This window comes from Rhea americana, unplaced genomic scaffold (genome assembly GCF_003343005.1).
Source record: "Rhea americana isolate MKP2758 unplaced genomic scaffold, rheAme1 scaffold_134, whole genome shotgun sequence".
NCBI lineage: Eukaryota > Metazoa > Chordata > Aves > Rheiformes > Rheidae > Rhea > Rhea americana.
The window spans coordinates 1,751,516-1,772,006 of NW_028185417.1; the positions used below are offsets into that span (position 1 = coordinate 1,751,516).

A 20,491-nucleotide genomic window follows, 5' to 3' on the forward strand; every position below is an offset into this window, starting at 1 on the left:
CCGGGCGATAGGCATTACCTCCTCATACAACCCTTGTCACCGTTTTGCATGTCGGCTTTCTAGCCCGCCGTAGGAACACAACGGGCCGCTTCGTGAGGCAGCGCCTTCGGGAGCGGCGCTAAATGGCCGTACGCGGCCGCGGGCTCCCCCCGTTTAGACAGGCTGCGGCTCGAGGCGGCTCTCGCGGCAGAGGGTGGCGTTTCGGGCGTGAGCTGGCGCGCTGCTGCGTGCTGAGGAGCAGCCGGCAGCTGCGTTACCTTTGCCGCTGTTGCTTTTGCTCGGGCTACGAAGCGAAACGAGTGGGTCTGCCGCCCGGGAGCCGCACTAGCAGGGAGCCTGTGGGGCCTCGGGTTTTCAAGCCCTATGAGCACGACTGCTCTCGTCAGTCTCCCTTTTCAGCTGTGTATTCCCACTGTTGTACTTTATTGCTAGTAGTTCAACAGCTTTTACTCATCTGTTACAGTCAGGAAACACTGGAAAACAGTAATACAGAGCTTGTTTGCATTTCTGTGGCTGTTTGCAGCATTCAGATTGTGGCAATTTTTAAACAAATGTTCTGCAGGATAGCTACTCTCCTTCAATAATTTTGCTCGCTGCTATTTTCCTCTCTCTTCTCGCCCTACCCTTGTTTGTTCTGACCTCATTCCTCTCCTATTACCTCCTGCGATGTTGTGCCACAGCTTCTCCGTGTGACATAGATTGGCTCTTTCAATCATTCTCTCYCCGGCAAGTCATTGTAAAATGAGCAGCTGTTGTGTTGCTGATAGCTATGACGAGGGAAAGCCAAAATGTTGCAGGGGGTGCTTGGTGGGAAGGCCGTTAAAATAAAGGTGTTGCTTTCCCAGGGTTTACTGGAAGAGGAGCATCCTTCTGCCGATGCCTCCCTCGCTGCAACAGGGTGGGCGACTAATTTAACACCAAAAGGGCAGGCAAGCAGGCAGCCCCCTRTTAAACCTCCCAAATGGCCGGCGCAGTTCTCTGCCTGCTAAAGCGGCTTCCCAACCCCAGGGCAAATCTGCCTCCCCATATTGCGCTCTGCCACACGTTGTGAATTTCGTGGCACGGACAGCGCTGGCACTGGCACATCCCGCACTCAGTGGGCATTTCCTTCCTGCGCGCTTTGACATACTGCACAGATATTTCTTGCGGTAAGTGGCACTCATATAGGCAGTCTTTGTTTCCCTTCGCGTTACTGGAGTATATCAGGGCGATTAACCCCAAAGAGCCAAAAAAGCCACTGAGTCACGTTCTGTTTGGAGAGACAGTTTTCTTCTCTCAAAATGGCATCACTTTGCTTTCGGACACACTGCTATTGCGGTACTGAAATTTTAGGCTTTTCTGATTTTAAGGATACAAAATGCTGTTGTAATTTCCTATTAAGTAGGTCATTATTCTGCTTTGCCAGAAATCTTGATCTCTTTATTTTGTAGCCACCTTCATAATTAGGGTGCACGTTCTGCCAAAAAATGAGATGTGATGCCCTGTGCTGCCTTAGGTCTTGAACTGTGCCCGATTCAACCCTAACCCATTAGTGGAAGCTGACACAGCACAACATCAAAATGTGCTGCTGTTGCCAGAAGATTTAGGGGATGGTAATTTCACTTTTTTTTTTTTCCTCCTGTTCCAACCATTCTGCTTCCAGTTTACTAACAAAGCAGAAATGTAAATAAGCTCAACTCTCCCCCTCCCGTAGGTTTTATCTCACTGGCCAAAGGCTTTTGTCAGCTCTTTCTCCCTTGCGGTGTAAGCAGCAAAAATTTTTAATATTAAGAGTTCAGTGGAAGATTGCTGATAGGCCAGGAATCCCTTAACCCGTGATGGGTGAGCAGATTTTATATGAGCTAATAGATTATATTATTTTTAAACTTCTCCAGCAATTTTTGTATGTATGGAAGACAGCAGTATGCTATACTAATCGTGACTAGCAAATGCTGGGTTTAGAAATATGTAGAAGTGTATTTTCACATAGATGAGTATTTTGAGTTAAGTTTTTAATCCATGCTATTTTGTCTTCTAAACAAGCAAGCTTATTTTCACTGTGTTAAGCATCAACTGCTTTGTAATTGTTTTTATTACAATTATATTGATGTCTTCTTTCACCAAGGAGCTTGAATATAGCTAGCGTTATAATTTTCGGGGAGAACTCCATGTGTGGATATTCTCACTTAAGAAGCTATTGCTAGTCAATTTATGCTGACAGACAGTCAGCACCCTCTTCCAATTTATTAAAAAGAAAAGAAAAATGTCCCACCTGCAAAATTCTTTAGTATGATAATTATACAAGGCAACAGGTATGTTCCACATGGCAGTCAACTCTACTTTCTGCAAACCTGGAAGTCTTCCATTCGTATATTGATCTGCTAGCTAGCTTAAATTCCTGAACCTGTCAGAATTACATATATCATTCCAGGCATGAAGGAGCAAAAGAAGAATGAGATGCCCAGAGAGGGCTGTGATAAGAAGTCTTGCTTTGGTATGCATGATAGTCAATGTGTGGATAGAGTAGAATGATTTAAACAGTGTGATAAGAAAGAAATGAGTAATGCTCAGTCCACCAGAGTCTAAAAGGAGATTTTAATGCAAAAATTGGAATAGGAGTGATGGTTTCTTTCATGCCTTATAAAAGGAGAACTGTTTCCAGAAATTGCTGCAATAAGACAAGCTGGTTGGACAGATCTGGTTTTAAGCGAGAATTTGGAAAACACTTTTGCTTGTTACTGAATTATCCCATATGCTTGTTCTATTGACCAGTGTTGTTGGTATGTTACAGTGTTGACTYTTTTCAAACATTATTTGAGAGAGGGAAAGCTGCTGTAAGAGAGTGGACTTGCAAAGCTATATTCATTATTCAGGTTTTACAGATCTCTTAAAATGTCTTTGCAAAACAAGAAAGGGGATTATTTCCTTGTGAAGTGGACATGGTCCTCTTGTCTAGAGAGATTATTTTAACACATCTATCAATATTTCCCCCTTGGCTTCTCCGGAGGCAAAAATCTTGCAACAGCTTGTTGCAAGGAAGATGCATGCTGTTTATTGGCGACAAGACCAGAAAGAACAAAACACAAAATGCCACTGACGTAGCTAGGTTCTTAATGACTACCAGTACACAAAACATCTATTCAGCAGTTTTGCAAATCTAGAATACTTAGAAATGAAATACTTGAGTGTTTCACAAAGCATAGTTTTAAACCCTTTTGAAACGTTTGAACAACATTTAGAATTTTTCTTTCTTCTGTGAAGATGAATAGAAAATATATACATAAAATAAAAATAAAAAATAAATACATAAAAAATAGGCAAATTGTAGGCACTCTAACTCAAGGTACAGATTCTAGGATACGGAGCATCTAACCTGTGTTACCAGTTAGAATTTAGCCCAACTCATGACTGATTAATAAGCTCTTGTCTGAAGTAAAAAATGAAATGAGTAAATAGTCTCAGTCTGGCTCCTTGAGAACAGGTTGTATCRCACAAGGCAGTATCAAAACTGTTATCTTGCTTTCAGCCTCTTCAGAGAGATGAGGGAGGTGTCCTCTGTAGACCTGGTCTTTGCAGAACAGGTACAGGAAATGAGACCAGACCGATGTCATCAAAATTCCTATTGTATTTTTCTGAGAACAGAGGTTTTCATTTTCCAGAACCATCAGCCCAAACTTTTTTTTATCATCCCTAAGTTAAGCTTCAGACAGTAAAACAACAAACCAAAGTATCACCAAAATCAGTATGTCCTGGCTTTTTCTTGCCTTTTTTTTTCTCCCTCTCCTTTGGTTACTTAATACCTTATTTATCATCATGTTTATCACATGATCAAACATTTCAAGGTTTTCTTCTAGTTGCTGTGGAAGACAGTGATACACACTTCTCCCTCATCAGTTGAGCATCTTGCAGGATCCAAGCATGGCACAGAGGATCATCCAGTACCCTATAAAYTCTTCAAGTAAACTCTCCCAAAGGACAAACCTGTAGTGTGCACATCCCCATGACTGCATTTCATCGCATACCTTGTCTGCCTCCATGGATTCATGTCAGGCCTGCTTTTGCCATCGTAGCCATTGCAAAATGACTAGCTCAGCTAGGCAGCTGCTACTTTGCRTGCCCTGGCAGCATCCGTACAGCAGGCCACTTCTTGAAGCTCTGTGACTCACTGGTAGCCCTGTGCTGGTATAAAGCCGCCTAAAGATAGGCGGTTGTTGAAATCCAATTAAAAACTTTGCATAATTATCCRTGTGCTCTGGTTCACACAAGATTAAAATACACATTACTACAGCCACCAATATTTGATAAATATGTAAGTTTTAGATATATATTTTACAATTAAAGCCATCATTGGACAATTATTGTTTACAGCCAGTCATTAACCTTTACACTCCTTTCTAACTTTCCTGCTTAACTCGCTTATGTTTTGGCAACTCTAGTGCATATTTGTTTTTGAAAGTTACATATTTTTATTCTGTTATGTTACTGTTTGGCTGCACAAACCTAGATTCTCTTTCCTTCTTTCTATGTGTTGCCAAATAGAATACTTATTTGGGTTTTGTCATAAATTAAAAGGTTGTGTCACTCCCTCATCTTTTGCAATATTAAGCAGTGATTGATGAGTGAGTGGGAAAAGTCTCTCACATTTCCATCAATATGGATTTGTGAGGCAGACGGTCATTACACCTAGATAAAATACAGCATAAATGTATTAAGTGAATTGTTTTCTGTGATAGGGTGGGCTGTTGCAGTTTCCGTTTTTTCCATGGACTATGCATCAGTGCTATTAGAGTTTTTTAAAGTGGTCCTAATGCTTCACAGCTGGTGTCAGAATTGACTAGAAAAATATGTCCCTTCTTTCATGAAGGAACCTAAGCAAATGCACAGAAGTCCTGAATTTAGGCCAGTTAGAAAATAGACATTTAGCCCCAGAACATTTCCACTACATCCAGCTAATCCTTTTTTTTTTTAATTAATGTAAAGCAAGATACTCTCTATCCTTCTTTGTGACAAAATGTATGCAGGTTGAACTGTGACTTGAAAGATTGGAACAGCCCTTTGACAGTGTCACCCCATAGGTAGATATGGAACTCAAATTGCAAAGTAGATTTTTTAGAAAGTAAACTGAAAAGAACAACTCTGAGCTTTTTCTGTTTGCTCCCCATCGCCAGATAGCAGTGGACTCAAATTATTGTGATGTGTTGATTGATTACAGCCGTTAAGTTTCTTCGTAATCAGTTTCATCACTTATTCTCAATTCATGCTTGCACCTTTGATTTTTCTTTTACAACAGGGTGATGTGGGTTGTCGTTGACTAATGAAGAACAGAATTGGTTTCGGCATGAGACAAACGGAATGCCGACACCAATCCCGAAATGCATTAATCTTTAATAATCCACATCTGCATGTTTATAAATGATATAACCAGGGGTTGCTAATGTTGATACTCCCCCTTCCAAACAGAAACTGACACAGAAGTTCGTATTTGCAAACTACATTAAAGGCAGGCAGCTGCGTGTTGTGGATGTGACCTTGCAGAAGGGACTAAATTGATGAAAGTTCTAAGTTGATTAAAAATACATGAAGAATTGCTCAGCTTCTGCACTAGTGTTTTGAGCTTATCATTGTTGGGCAAGATTAAATATGGCATGATAGATCTTGTCTTAAGGAGGATCAGACCCACCAAGTGTTCTTTGGAAGCAAATTTGCCTCTAGGTGCTTTTATCCTTTGTACATTCTACTTGCCATTTTCTCATCGCTTCCCTGGGAACTGTTGAGTACTGGGTGTAGAATACACATTACGATAGAATAAGAAGTACTACAGATTGTCTAAGAAGTGTTTATTCTTTTGAGGATAGGATTAATGAGAATACATGCATTTTACTATAAAATGCCTATTAATCACAGGCAATGGAAGCCAAAGAGTTGGAGTAGTACAAGAAGTAGCAGGTAGGACTGGCAAAATAGTTCATTGCCATGTATCAGCACTGCTCCAATCTCCACCTACTTGCCTGAACTTGAGAGAGTCAGGAGGAGTAGAGAAGAATGAAACTACGTTAGTGCTGGTCTTCTGAGTTAATGCCATTCGATGATGAATACTGATTCTTAACTCTTATATGCTGGATCAAGGAAAAGGAAATATGGATAAGAGTCAGCAATTTATTTCATATTTACCCTTTCTTTGGTGTCCTGCATGTTTTCACATTGGAAGTTTTGTAAGTGAACACTGATATATGGCTTTTGCTGTGTCAAAATTAGGAATTAAGATTTTTATTAGGTGACAAATACTGGAAGTCTATGTCTGTTGTAATTGTTGTGCCGCTCAGGCTCTTAGGATTGGTAGACACAATGAAGAACAGGTTAGAGAAAATCGTTCCTCATAGTTATAAATGCACCAGGTTATAACCTCTCCAAAGCCCTCTCATTCTAATTTACACGGTTGCTTKGGATGGACGTGGTGACACAGAGTGCACAACATGTGGAGGGGCGGTTAAATGAGACTTAAAAAAAATAAAATCAAGTCAGCGGYTGAGCTTTGAAGAGGTCTGTCTAGTATGGAGCAGTGAGAGAGTGGGAAAAAAAGGAGCAAGCGCCTCATCTAATCTTTCTCCTGGGGACCCAGGTGGACAAATTGGCAACTCTGTTCACAGCCTCCCCCCCACCCTTCTCCTTTGTACCATAAGAACTGCTAATCGGATCCATGCTGCTGCAACTGTGGTTAGTTATTAACAGAATAAAAGCAGATTTCTTCAAAAGAACGGGTTGAGGAAAACGACTATACAAAATTGCAAGGTTGTTAGAATCTTAAATGCACAGCAGTCGATTTTTTTCCTATTCTGAATTATACGATGAATACAGTCTTTCATCTGTCACTATGCCTGTTTCTTCAGAAGGCAGCCAAATATTAAGCTTCTCAAACAAAAAAAAATGTTTGAAAGAGCARAAATATTGGGGAGGAGGAAAAACAGGAAAATGAGAAGGAGAAATCAGGTTTTGTTTTTATTAATTTGGCCTGGTGAGAGAAATATGAGCTTGCCTGCTCTATTCAGTTCCTGCATTCCACTCTCTGTGAGCCACCATTTCTGAATGCAGGGATTAGAAAAGATTTAACTGGTTGCTATCCTGGGCTGTATGATTCTGGATTGGCCTCCAGCAGAAATATCATGTGCTGTGAACTCTCCTGAGTTTAATGGAAATAATGCATTAAATGAACATGGAGTTAGGCTGAGGGGAAAGTAGAAAGAAATTGATCCCCTAAAATGAAACTTCTCATAACTGTAAAGTCAAATTACAGATCTGGGATGGGTATTATTGAGGATAGAGAAGCAGTGATCCCTAGATTTAGACTGACTTATACTTTCAGTTATTTAAATAAATAAATGGTTTGTCCTTAATTTTGAGGAGCTCTGGTGCCTTCCCGGCATGCAGCAGGATCTTGAAATTTGTCAGAGAGGAGTAGCTCGCAGGCAGGCAGGTGATTTCTGCAGCCTACTGAAAATCCATTCATATTTGGATGAGTCGCAGCCTTTGGAAAATTTCCATCGATAGCTGGCTTTGGGCTGGTTGCCAAAATTCTCTGAAAAAAATCCCTGTGCTGCTGTGGTGCTTCGCTGCAGGCCAGCCACAGAGGTTACCTCTGCATGGGGCAGAGGCCAAGGAGACCCCTGGCCCCCGGGGCTGCTGCTGCACCCTCTTCCCTTCCGCAGCAAAAAGGGGTTTTGGCCTTGGGCCTTATTTGCTTTCCTGTGACTTGACACTCAAACCGCTGTCAGTTTAGGCAGTACTGATGATTCTTTCACTTTACAGACCTCAGTATTTTATTAAAAGTCTTCAGAGCTTATTCAGAGGTTAGGCAACCTGAGAATAAAACTTGKATCTCTCATTTGGCAAACCCCAGTTTCAGCCACTTAGTCCTTTAGAAAAGTCCATAATATAATGAATTATTCTGTAGCGAGGGTGACATTTGGACAGAGTCCCATAAGTAATACCTTGGGATCACACATTGAATAATGAAGATGAAACAAAACGTTGAATAGCAAMCTCAGCCTGTCAGCATCATCTGTGCTTTGAATGAAATGTTATATCRTGTCAAACAGGTAACATATAATCATGAATTAAGATGTTTATGCTGTTGGGTATGTGCAAAAGAATTAAATAACTACTGCATTTTTTAAAGCCGATTTTGCACTATTTAGCACTTAAGCTATGGTGATATCTACGGATCTCAACCCAGCCCTTGATAGGGTGAATGTAATACAAATACGTGGAGTGTAAATTTTGAGGGTTAGCAGTCTGAGAATTATTTACTTTCATGATAAGCAGAAGAGGCTTTTACCTTTTGATGATTTTACGTGGATTGTGAGTGACATTCATCCACATCAGAGAAACCTGTGTCATTGGAGAATGATACATTTGTTTAAAGAAGCAAAATGGGAATTCAGGGTCAGGCCCACTGATATTTTGATACCTTTCTGCAATGTGGTGTGTGTAAGTATGGCTTAAGCTGACGAGTAGGAGATGTTCAGAGCTGCTCCGCGTTGCTGTGGCAGAACAAATTCGGCCACATGGGACCTGTCCTTCAGCAAGCTGCACAGCCCACAGGTAAATCAGCACAAGGTGGAACCTTGTCCCCGTCCACCTCATGGTGGGACCCCAGGAGGGATGTAGCAGGCTCCCGACATCTCTTGGCAGGGCCAGGCTATGGTCCAGGCCACATGGTTAACCACGGTGCAGATCTGAACATCAGAAAGGCTCCCCATGTCACTGGGGCTTTCAAAGCATCTGTACTCAGGTCAGTGTGTGGATAGGAGGGAGGTTTTATTCCTTTATGTGACTTAATTTGGAGGATATGCAGGCCACCTTTGCTTTTCATGTAGGTGAGTAAGTCATATAAAAATACTGCTGATACAAAAGGAATCTTAGTTACAGTGCATAAATTAAGGAAGAAAATACTCTTTCTTCTTATGGAGGTCACAGGCTCTATAAGCTGGAAGAGGTAACATAAACCACCTGACCAGTTTCCCTTTATGCTAACCYATAGAAATATTTCTCTCCTTTGAGGTTATTTGCCGCTCACTTCCAGCTTCCTGAAAAGCTCATTTAAAACAATCCCCTATAGAAGCCGGTTTATGATGTTTCATTTCTAACACAGGAATCTAAGACCCAGAATGTCCCTTCCAGTCTATAAGCCTTTACTGTCACATCAACCGTGTGTTATAATCCCATTATTCTGTCAGATTTCATCTGAATGCTCRCTGGGTTTCCTGGACCTCATTATTCCTAAAAGGAAGTTGTTTCTAATTCCAGTAATGGTTTGATTATCAGCCTAAACATTTTCTTCAGTTTTACGAACTTTGTGCTCTTTTGCCTCCCTAGTATTTAGCTATAAATATATTTTTTAAAAGCATGCACAAAATAACAGCTATAATTTTTGCCAAACTAAACAAGCCATGTTCTTTCAGTCCGCTGTAATGTCGTGTTCGTAGTCATTCTCGGTTCCCATTCTAATTAGCATTAGGCTTTTTCGGTCTGGGGGTTTGAGGGCTCACCAATGATGCGTTAGCAATGGCTTTATGTTTCTTTACCTATGCTGGAAATGATTCTCCTAATTCATCCTAATATTACCTTAGTCTGATTCAAGGTGACATCAAAGGGTTAGTTGTAATAATCCTTTGGTCAACAAATGTAGTCAGATTTTCCTTCCTGTTCTTCTCCCATTTCTAACCAAAAACTCTAGCTTTTCATTTACAAAAGGCCTGTTTCTGGTTTGYATGTGTATACTTTGTATTTTTGTTATTCCAGCCCACAATATGGTCCAGTTTCCTAGATACTTTTGGATCATCTTCTGTATTGAGTGTGCTTCCCTACTTTATGAACACCAAATGTCATAAATCTATTCTGAAGTCTTGTTCCAGAAATGTTAAAGACAGTAAATTAGATTGAGAATTGTCCCCCAAAACAGCTCTCACAGTCTTCAACTTTTGACTTACCTCCAGCCTAATATTTCCCTTTCAGCAGTCGGTGGTCAGTCCTCTCCCCTCCGATTTCCCAGCTCCCTCACTCATCTTAAAATTCTTGCACCGATATCTCTCCTTCCTTCCTTAACTAGTAATTTCCCAGGGGGAGCCTGTTACCACCAAAGTGCTTTTGTGAATCAGTTGTATAGGCACAATCCTGTGAGGTGTTGTCCAACCAGCGCAGCTGCCGAGCATCCTCCAGTGTCATTACATTGCTGGGAACAGAGAGCCCTCAGCATGTTTCCAAATGTTACTGATTTGGGCTGTAATTCATCGTAAGGACCCCTCCTCAGCAGAATATCAAAGGTCTGCTCTTTCTTGCTGTGTTGGCTCTAAGGAATTTACTTTTTACACTTTAACTGCAGATTTCATGGTTATAGTCATAATGCAATCACCATTTAGTACCTTTTCAATATAAAAGGCATATGCCAACTTCGTTGAATCCATCTTGCCCAAAGATACAATGCAGACTCTTCTGTTTCAAGTACAGATTTTTGAAGTCTCATGCGCAGTGTTTGAATGCATTTCTACCATAATTTAAAAAAGATACAACTGTTTTTAAGCATTTGAAATTCTTTCACCTCTTCCACTGACTTCACTTTTTTTTTTTTTAATAGATTTAACAGGAAGATACATGGCCGGTTTTGGTTGTTTTTAACAACCAAGATTGAAAGATACCTGTATGAATTTTAATATCATTTACTGTGCATATGCTAACCACCTACTCCTTAGAACATTTTTATGTACTTTGCTTTTCACACTGCACTGCATAATACTCCTGATTTGAAATGGATTTCTTGTTCCTCTGTTAAATATCTAGATAAGAGAAGTAGTGTGGCGGTGTCTATCCTTTTAACACACATTACCTTATTTGCTGTGATTTTGCATAATTAACATATTGTGAAATATCCATAGTGTTCACTTCGCATAAGTTTTGGCAGGTATAATATCTCACTAGTGTGACAACAGTATTATATAAAACAGAGGAAGAGGTCCTCATGCTTAAACTCCCATCTGTATATCATTGGGTCGAAAGAGCCAGTAGTCTGTCATTAAAAAAGAACAAAGGAAGAAAAAAAGTTATTTTTCTCTAAAACATCTATAGAACTAATGTTTACAATGAACCTCAGAGATTATTTGCTTTCATAGAAGATTACTTGCTTTCATGCAAGTTTTCCTTCCATAATAAAATACAAAAATCTGATAATGTAGTATCAAAAATGTCTTCCAAGAATGCCAACTAAAATACTGATTTAAAAGGAGGAGGATTAATATTATTTAAAGGAGAGAAATGAACAGCCTTTAAGGTCACTTTTGTTTATGACAAAGAAACCTAAAAAGCATGACAGACTATCTTCAAAGGGTTTTAAAAGCGCTGTCATCAACTCCCAATCAATGGGAGCTAGACACCCAAACTAAGARTTCAGTCCAAGTCCTGAAAGGTAGCTGGGTGCTTAATCTCTTTTACTTTTTGCATCACTGTTAAGGATAAAATGACAGTTCACCTCAAAATATTTTTGTGTAGCACCCTGCATATCCAGCACTAGGGTAATCTGTGGCACCCACGTTAGCAGAGCAGATACTTCTGTTGTAAGTTCATTGCTTGTCTGAGTGTGCTCGGTGGTGGTCTCCTCGTCTGTGAAGTTGTTTCCTTTGATGAAGTGGACAAAATCCGGCTTAAAGCTTTTTTTTTTTTTTTTTTTTTTTTTAAGGAGAAACAGACAAAACTAACCCATGAACTATTAAGATAGTGTAAATTTGTGCTGATGCTGAGAATTTCAGTGAATTTTCAGAACCATCGAGTCTGTGTTTCCTGAGGATACAGACAAAAATGATTTCTTTGTACCACATCGTGCCTTTAGAGTTRTAGAGTTTAACTCTCCCTGCCTGCGCTCGCACGTCTGCACGTGCAGGATAAGGCTTTGCCAGAAAGCTGAAGTTGTTACAGGTAGAAATAATTTTTTTTGTGTGTAAATAAGTTCAAACTAGGGTGCCTGGCATAGATCTTCCCTGCAATATTAGCGTCTCTCAAGGAGTTTGCCAAATCTCAACGTAAAGGAGGTTGCGCTGGGAGCTGTGCGGTGTGGTCAGCAGTACCCCTGCCTGCCTTTGGTTTTTAAACCGTGTGGAGACTCTTCGATGGCTTTCAGAAGAAGAAAGTACTGTGTGCGGCAGTGGCCGCGCRGGGGGGAGGTGGCCGTGCCCCGCGTTCGTGGCAGCGTGGGCGCTTGCAACGTGGGCCCGCGCTGAGCGACGGAGAACGGAAGCCGGGCGCGGGCTGCGGCCGGGCGCCTCCGAGAGCCCGGACGGGCCGCCACCGGCCTCGACCGCCGCGGCCCCTAGCGCAGGAGCGCCCGATGCAAGCGGCGAGGCAGGCCTTGCGCGTTGCGTTTCGGGGCGTTGCTCCTGCGTTTCTCCTCCTGTCCGAGCCGGCGGCTTGGAGCCCGGCRGGGCAGAGGGGGCTCCCGCGCTCCTCCGTTTCTCCCTAACTTTGGGCGCTTCCTGGCTCTAAAGAAAGAGCAGCCCCTACTGGCCCTCCTTCAGCTGCGCCTACAGCTCCTGAAGGAGCCACGGGGTTTTCGCTCGAGCCATTAAAAAAGGGCGGCTGCTAAGCAAGAGGAAATGATTCTCAGCAGGCACAAATCTATTTCATGTGTTTTTATTCTTTCCATTTCTTTTAAACGGAAAACAATCTGAGCAGTTTCTGAGGATAAGGGATATAAATCTGTCTGCTGCTATTTATACCCTGCCCGTCGCTGCAGTGTCTAAACACTTAAAATATATATTTGCTGCCTAACCTGAGGTGGTCTTCAAGCTGCTTTGGCTGTCAAGAGCAGATGCGTCTCAAAACCAGCGGCGAGCGGGAGCCCCAGGAGACGCCTCGCTGCCACCCCGCTCGCGCCGTGGCAGTCGTGCGCTTGGCGCGAGGCGGCTGCCGTCGCGTGGCAGCGCCCRGGCGGCTGCGGGGACCCCCGGGCCGGACACGCTGTCTTGAATCGGGTCCCGGAGAAGCAACTTTCTGGTGTCTTTCATCAGTATGATAAGCACCTGCTCTCCTAGGGAGTGATGTTGAAAGGGAAGATTTAGTGCCGTAAGCCTCACAGACAGCRTTACCTGTGCTGGTCGTCGTCTTTGGGTGGATAAAGCGCATGGGTGTCTTTTGAACCAAGCCGTAACAGTGGGGCTCTCTGTTCTGGATGGGTGTTTTAATAAGCAAATATCTTCCCTTTGCCTGTGTTTGAATCAGAAGATACCCCTGCTCTGTCCATCTCTCTCATACGGGCCTCGCTTCCCGCATGCACCTACGTATTGGTCTTTGTGCCTGTATCCCACATGGGCATTCAAATAACATTAAACCACTGATTCATTGAAATATTTTTTTAAGCCGTTGTTGTTAGTCATTTTTGTATCGACCAAGTTTTTCATTGGTAATATTGTTGGCAGCAGGCCACGTCTGCCTGGCTGGAGGCCAGCTTAAGCTCGGCAGGATGAGCCCTATTGTTCAGCAGACTTGGATTTTGTTAAACTCGCTAGCAGAAATACGTGTCAGGAGATTTGCAGCTATAAATTGGATCATGTCGGTGAGGTTGGGAACTCACTCGATACGAAATTGAACATTTCGCCATGCCTGTTGCTAAATATGTTTATGCATGTTTCCTCCCTGGGTTTCAGAAAAGGAAAAAAAAAAAAAGTCAGAACAAGAAAGAGAACCTGAAAAAACCTAGACCTGTTGAGCTGTGTCTTTAACTTATACAGCTGGTACTTTCTTTGATGTTGAGTTGTTCAAAAATGCAGTAAGGCTTGGTTTTGTACATTGCAATGTTAAAAGCAAGTCTGTTTTGCCTTTTTTTCTCTGTGTGTTACAGGCAGTCAGATGCCACCGCAGCCTCCTGGCAGCCAGTCAGAATCCAGCTCCCACCCTGCTTTGAGCCAGTCACCAATGCCACAGGACCGAGGTTTGTTAGGTGCTGGGTCTTTTTTAGTCGGTGCCAAATGCAGCCTTCATTTTAAGTTGCACATTAGCAACGTGAGATTTCCTGGTATGTCTTTTCTTTTCCCAGGGAAAATAATGACAAGTCATGTTGTTAAAGGCTCTTGGGGTTTCCTTTTCTGGGGAAAGTGCAACTGAATAGCAGGTTTTACCGAAAAATAATTGGAAACAAGGGCTCTCTTAAAATACAGTGAATACTCAAATTATAAAAGCAGTTTGCTGTAAATACTTGAATCATGTCCTGGAGAATTCAACTTGCCATTGTCTAGCTTGGAGTTCAAGATCTGTAGAAAGCACGATAGTAGTAGTACTGCCTATGGTTTTACAATACTACTGCAGTTTTACTACTGTTACCAAAACTCCCTTGTGTCTGATGTCTTTGTAGGGACACGATAGCTAGTCCCTTGGCCAGTTGCAGACAGAAAAATACCTTTAAAGCAAATCAATTATTTAGATCAAATGTTTCAAAGCTTTGGAAATCTTTCAAGGGAAAGACTTGCAGGCAGCAGCACTGTTCTAAAAGGGTGTTTCCTAGCAAATGCTCACCAAAATAAACAGATTTTTTTCTCTTAATGTTACTGTTAATAAACTTTAAAACCTTTCCTTTTTTCCCTCCTTCCTCACTAGCCCAGGAAAGATAATCATCATGGCCTTTTTCTATGACTGTGTGATAAACTACTGTTAACTCGGTATCGTGTCCATGCAGTGGTTAACATGTGCCAGCAACAAGTTCGCAAAACAGACACATGATAACTGTGATAAACATGGAGTTATTTATGAAATGCCCCTCCTAAAATGTCTTGGTACCAAAAATATTTCAAGTAGCACCATATGGGGATACCATAAATACTAGAAGTTTTCTCACAGTGAAAGAAGTTGAGCTCACAGAGTGACAAATTTCTGGGATAGCATCCAGAAGGAACTAAGAGGATTCACAGACAGGGGAAAAGATTCTTAGTTTTGGCTATTTTTTTCTACGTTGAATGTCACCTCTTCTTCAAATGCCGATTAATGGGAACATTAAACACAGAATTCTGTGCAACTCATTTCTTGTTTTTCCTTTTCAAGTCATTCTTTATATATAGTTGTTAGCACAGGGACCTGTTTTCCYTTTAAAACTGTTTAGAATAATGCACGTCTAACAAAAAAAGAGTGGCCTCAATACCCAATACAGCTTTATTATGTTTTATAGGGCAGCATGTCACGAGACAGTAGGAATGGATCAGAGCGAGGCTTAGGAGACCCATGCCTCTCAGAAAGATGTGTTCATCGCCTGGCATRACTGGGTCACAGCCCAGAACATGGCACTGCCCAGTAATAATTTTTTCTGCAGTATGTGAGCCTCGTCAGGCTTTGGGGGACAGACTAGGGTGCTCTGGCTTGAATCTCTTCTTTGGTGCTCTAGAGGGAAACTGAGTGCCAGTGTGTGTCTGGGGGAAGAAGGGAGGTATTCAAAAGTAAAACAGGAGACAGCTACTGTAACTGTGAAGTAAAACAAGAGCAGTGAGGAAATGAAAATTTACCAGTGTATTATTTGGCCTGTTTCTTGCTATATGACTATGAGACTTGTGAGTTTGTTCTTAGAATAAATATGTCTGGGAACGTTTTAGCAATTTTTGCCCTATTCACTTGCAAAATGTTTTGTTTTCTGTTTTGTTATAAATGGAGGCTTCTGGTGTTTAATGCATGATCCTTGTGACCCAGCTTATATAAGAAGTCCATTTGTTTCATGCAGCAGATATGAAATTTGTAACTAGCTAGGTCATATTGATTTTACAGAACATGTTCCCCAAAGCTTCTCTAAAGTCTACGCTCTACGCACATAAACATGAGTGCGTTCCCTTTTGCGCCCTGTCATTGATTAGAGGCTCCTTTGAAATGGAAAACTTCACCTTTTAAAAAGGCTGTTTCGTTAGTTGATTCCTTTGCTTGCTTGAACTGGTTTCCACTGAACTTGGAGAAAGGAAGGAGGGGGAGTGATGGGGACTCAAAGGGAAGGTGCTTGTCATTTACTGATAAAAACCTGAGCAGAAAATCGTTGCTCCTGAGGACACCTGATCCACAGGCATCTGTTACAGTAGTTTAAACACTTGCCTTACTGATATACTTTCCAGCAAAAAACAAAAAAAGAGAGAACAAAATACCCAGAGACCCTCCATAAGATAAGGCAATGGGGTTTTTAGTGTTTTATATAACATTTCTTTCCTTGTTTAGAGAGAGTACTGAATGAACAAAAGGCTACTTACAGTTTCTTGAGTAGAGTCCTCTTCTCTCTATACTTGAATGAAAATGTCATTTWTCAAGTATTGTGAAGCTTGATTGACAGATGAGGTCTAAGCTGTAACACTTCTGGATGCTAAACCACTACACTGAACCATTACGTTTACACTTATTTATTTTATTATGAAAGTGTTTGATTATATTTTATCCTACTTTCCATGGTTACTCAGCACCCAGCTGGGATTTCTTATGTTTGCCAGCCTAAGGCTATACATCCCCTGTCATACAGTGCTGTATGAGGCAATGAGCATATTTTTACGTGTGCATTCTGTGTGCGGGAGGAGGAGGGTGGTAACATATGTACATACGCACAATAAGAGGAATTTCTTGGGGGGCWGGATTTTCTGTGCTCTTCAGCTTTTTATAAAGCTTGTTTCATACTTAAAAATAGTTACTTTTTCCTTAATAATGTGAAAATCTTTCGTATCAAACTGTAGTACATTACACTGGCTTAGTGTAAATGAAAGGTAGTATTATATGTAGCCCGGTTGTGTTCTCATTACAGAATCAGTAGTCAATTAATTATGTTACATATCCAGTAAATGAAACTTTTTCAGTTTTTCAATGTGTTTTCTAAATAGACAATACAGCATGTATTTTTATGTGCATAACCTCTGTCTCAGATCACATGTCTTTGAAAGTACTGGTGCTTGGAAACAAGTCTCAGAAAACTTAAGACTCTGGGAGCTGAAACTGGAGATGGAGGGCACAGGCTGTGCAAGGTTGGCATTAGGAGTCCCCTGGCATAGCAGGAGCAGGCCTGCAGATTCACCTATGCATGCATTTACTGCTACTGACTGCAAGCAAATGATCATTACTTGGACTTTTTGCATGAAAATGGAATCATGACTGTTGAGCTAGTCACTGAAACTTAACTGTACTTTTGGGCAGCAGAGGATGCATATTTTGCTCTTTGTTTCTCATACAGCTACTCCAGATTTTTGTTTACTCTGACCGAAAGTAGAGTTTGGAGGGGAGTTCTTACTTATTGAAGTTAAAGCTTYTTACAGACTAGCTGCATCAGCCCTCAAAGGTGGTGAAGCAGTAGTATCATGCCTGTCACGCTACCCATTTTGCAAATATTTGAGGTACACAGTCATTGTTTAATGGTATCYACTTGTTTTTATCTGGGTTTTGGAAACTGCACTTCAAGGATGCAGTAGCCAAAACTGTCTCATGGGTTCAAAGTTATCTGTATTGATAAAATATGAACTCACCATATCCAAACTGACCTCCTATGTCTGCTTCCTCAATTGCGGTGTGAAAGTCTTCCATCTCAGCCATTAGCTTATACTCTTGCTCTTACTTTTGTAACCTAGTATGCGTTTGTGTATGTGAATGCTCACCTATGGAGACGCTAGTAGGAGGAAATAATGTTGAAATAAACACTTCTACTCCTGCAGAAACGAATGATTCCCCCCCCAATGTTGAAAAAGCATACAAAACTTACCTTCTTCTAAATAATATTTTTTCATGCGTATCAAGCTGGATGTGTGCATGTCAAATTTCAGTCTTACTTATATTAAGATAGTAAATTGGGAGCTCCTGAAAACCATTGAACTTAATGGAAACAGTTAATGATGTTATTACTGTAGCAAGCACTCTCATAATGGGGATACTTAAAGAAGCCTTATTTATTAGTGCAAATGTATATGGGTCAGAATTAATTTTTTAAAAATCTTTAATTGTTTTCCCCTTATAATTTTCACAGCGGTGCATAGTTAAATATTCATGATAATGCTGATGATATGCTAAAGGTCTGAAATAGATCTGGAGTCTCAAAATCAACACAGGTTATTTAACCCTTTTCATCTAATGCACCATTGGGGACTTGCTCAGTGAAATCCCAGAGCACTGGAATAATTAGAAGATAGTAATGAGGATTTAATTAGTCCTTGAGATATGCTGAAATAGGACCACTGAGAACTTTTCTGTTTGGACATGGATTGCAAGCAGAACTGATGCCGCTGCAGCTGCTGTGATGTGCTGGAAAATATATTCCATTGCTGGAGGCAGTTTCATGGCACCATTCTGTGCCTGTCAGATCTGTGTGGAAAGTGCAGGGAGTAAGCACCTCCAAAATTGTTGAACCTTCCTCTTCGTTGTCACCCTCCTTCCAGTACCTTTTCCTTTTGTAAAAAAAAATCATTTTTTCTACTCTAGCTTTATTTCTTTCTGTCATTTACATGATCCAGCTTTTGAGAATTTTGTACAGTTGTAAGCTCTGTTAAAAAACACATCACAAACAAGGACAGGCAGTTAGAAACTGCAGGCTTGTAAGAATACAGGTGTTACACTAAGCAAAATTTGGATCTATTTGACACAACTGCTTGTAAGCTTTATCTCCAAATCTAGTTCTTATTTAGTATTAGATCTTCACAGAAGTGATATGTATCGCTAGCTGCAATGTAGTAAATTTAAACAGCTTTTTTGGCAGCCAAGATGTTATCCAGCAAGAGGTAGTAACAGATGGGATGTGATCAGGCATTTTGATGTTCTCTTTGTACTTCCCTACCACAATAAGTAGTGTCTGAATTTCACTAACTACAATTTCCTAATTTGCCCATTAGATTTCATGTAGGTATTTTTTCCCCTTTAACTTTTTTGTACGTGTGGTTATTTGTACACAGCCTTCACACAAATTTCACTGTTATATATTTTCTTTTAACAAACTGGAAACATTTGTGCTTATTTGGAAGACACCGAATACCAATCTGGGAATTTGCCCCTAAATTTCCTAATCAGATTCATGGTTTAATACTGACGTCTGATGATAGTGACTCTGTTCCCTTGCATTATTTTCTTCTTAGAGAAAGAAACCAGAAGGAAGAAAATAGATCAAAGAATTCTTGTTGCAACAAAAAAGATACTGTAGTTTGCTTTTAGATCTTAAAGACTTTTTCTCCACAATTACATTTTGGCTCTCATTTGGGGATTTGGGATCTATTTAGAGCACTGAGCAGTAGAGAATAAAATGATTCTTGTCATTAAAATTCCTCTGCTTGCCATGTTAACGACGACACCACTTAAGGTTAAATCAGACTTGGTAATAAGTTTACTTGATGTAGACTAAAGTGTTTCAGGCTCTTAAAGAAAGATACTTGAGACATGCATGCACTTTTGAGTGCAAAGCCACAGGTATGTTTGAGTGCCTCTTCTGCACATAGTGTTCTCCAAGTGGGTCAGTAAAGAGGAGCTGACTGGTATGCAGGAGCACCATGCCAGGTTGGGAARTAATCCCTCATGCCCAGGAAACTGGTGTTAGATGAATTGTGCCCTGGACAGCCAGAGGAGTGCTTCATGAAAGGAGAAAAAAACAGGTTTTAATTGAAACTATCACACATCTTTAGAAGAAGTTATTTCATTTCAAGGATAACTCTCTTTCATCTTGAGTCACATTATAGATCAAACTAGCACTCCCATCTCCATTTCTTCTAAAGCATGTACAGGAACATACAGGCTGATCTGTATGTGTAAGAGAGCTATGCGACAGCAGCTTAAACTGAACTTCTTTAGGGGCTCAGGAAGTTACGTTACCTTTTCAATTTAGTAAGCACTGTATTTATCAACAGCCTTTAAAAGGATGAGACCATCATTATTTTTTACAACTGCATTTTTACCTTGATTACAAAAGTCCTTTAGGTTTAAATTGGACATAAGTATGATGTTTAATTTTCCTCTAATTTGAAATACAGTGTTAGCCTGATGAGTAGCTTTGTTAAAATTTACTCAAACTGTTTTCCCYGCTATTTTTGTTGCAGTAGCAGCCAAGAGTCCTACTCATGTAGGACCAATGAGTAGCAAAAAAGCTTACAATATGTCTATTTTATGATAAGTAATCAAAATCTAAGTGGTAAAAAGCTACTGGTGTTCACTTTGAGCCATGGAAGTGAATAGTTTTGCAYGAGTTTGTCTCACAAGCACTAAAGGAAGACAGTTCCTTTTCTTTAAAATATTTCATACGATGTTACTTTGCTTAACCATGTTAATTCTTAAGGGAATCAGTTGCCATTTCAGGATGTTGGTTTCAGACTGTATTTGGATTTCAGCCATACATCAGCCAGCCTCAGCCTTAGGTTGGTCTGATTAGTTTTGGGGTGCACTAAATAAACAGTAATGCTGACCATTTTTAAAAAGAGCTAAAAGAGTGCAATTTCCAAGTGGTAAGCCACCCGTGGAGAGAGCAAAGCTGCAGAAGGAGGATTTCAACTAGATAATACTATCTCTA

The 20,491-nt window shown here is 40.8% G+C and overlaps 1 protein-coding gene across 1 annotated transcript in view; it reads left to right on the forward strand.

Annotated features, from left to right (window-relative positions):
- ARID1B (AT-rich interaction domain 1B) overlaps positions 1-20,491 on the forward strand; it is a 337,486-nt gene that overhangs the window by 236,350 nt on the left and 80,645 nt on the right. The window contains 1 exon segment of the mRNA XM_085297989.1: positions 13,859-13,948. Coding sequence (XP_085154115.1) covers positions 13,859-13,948 — 90 coding nt within the window.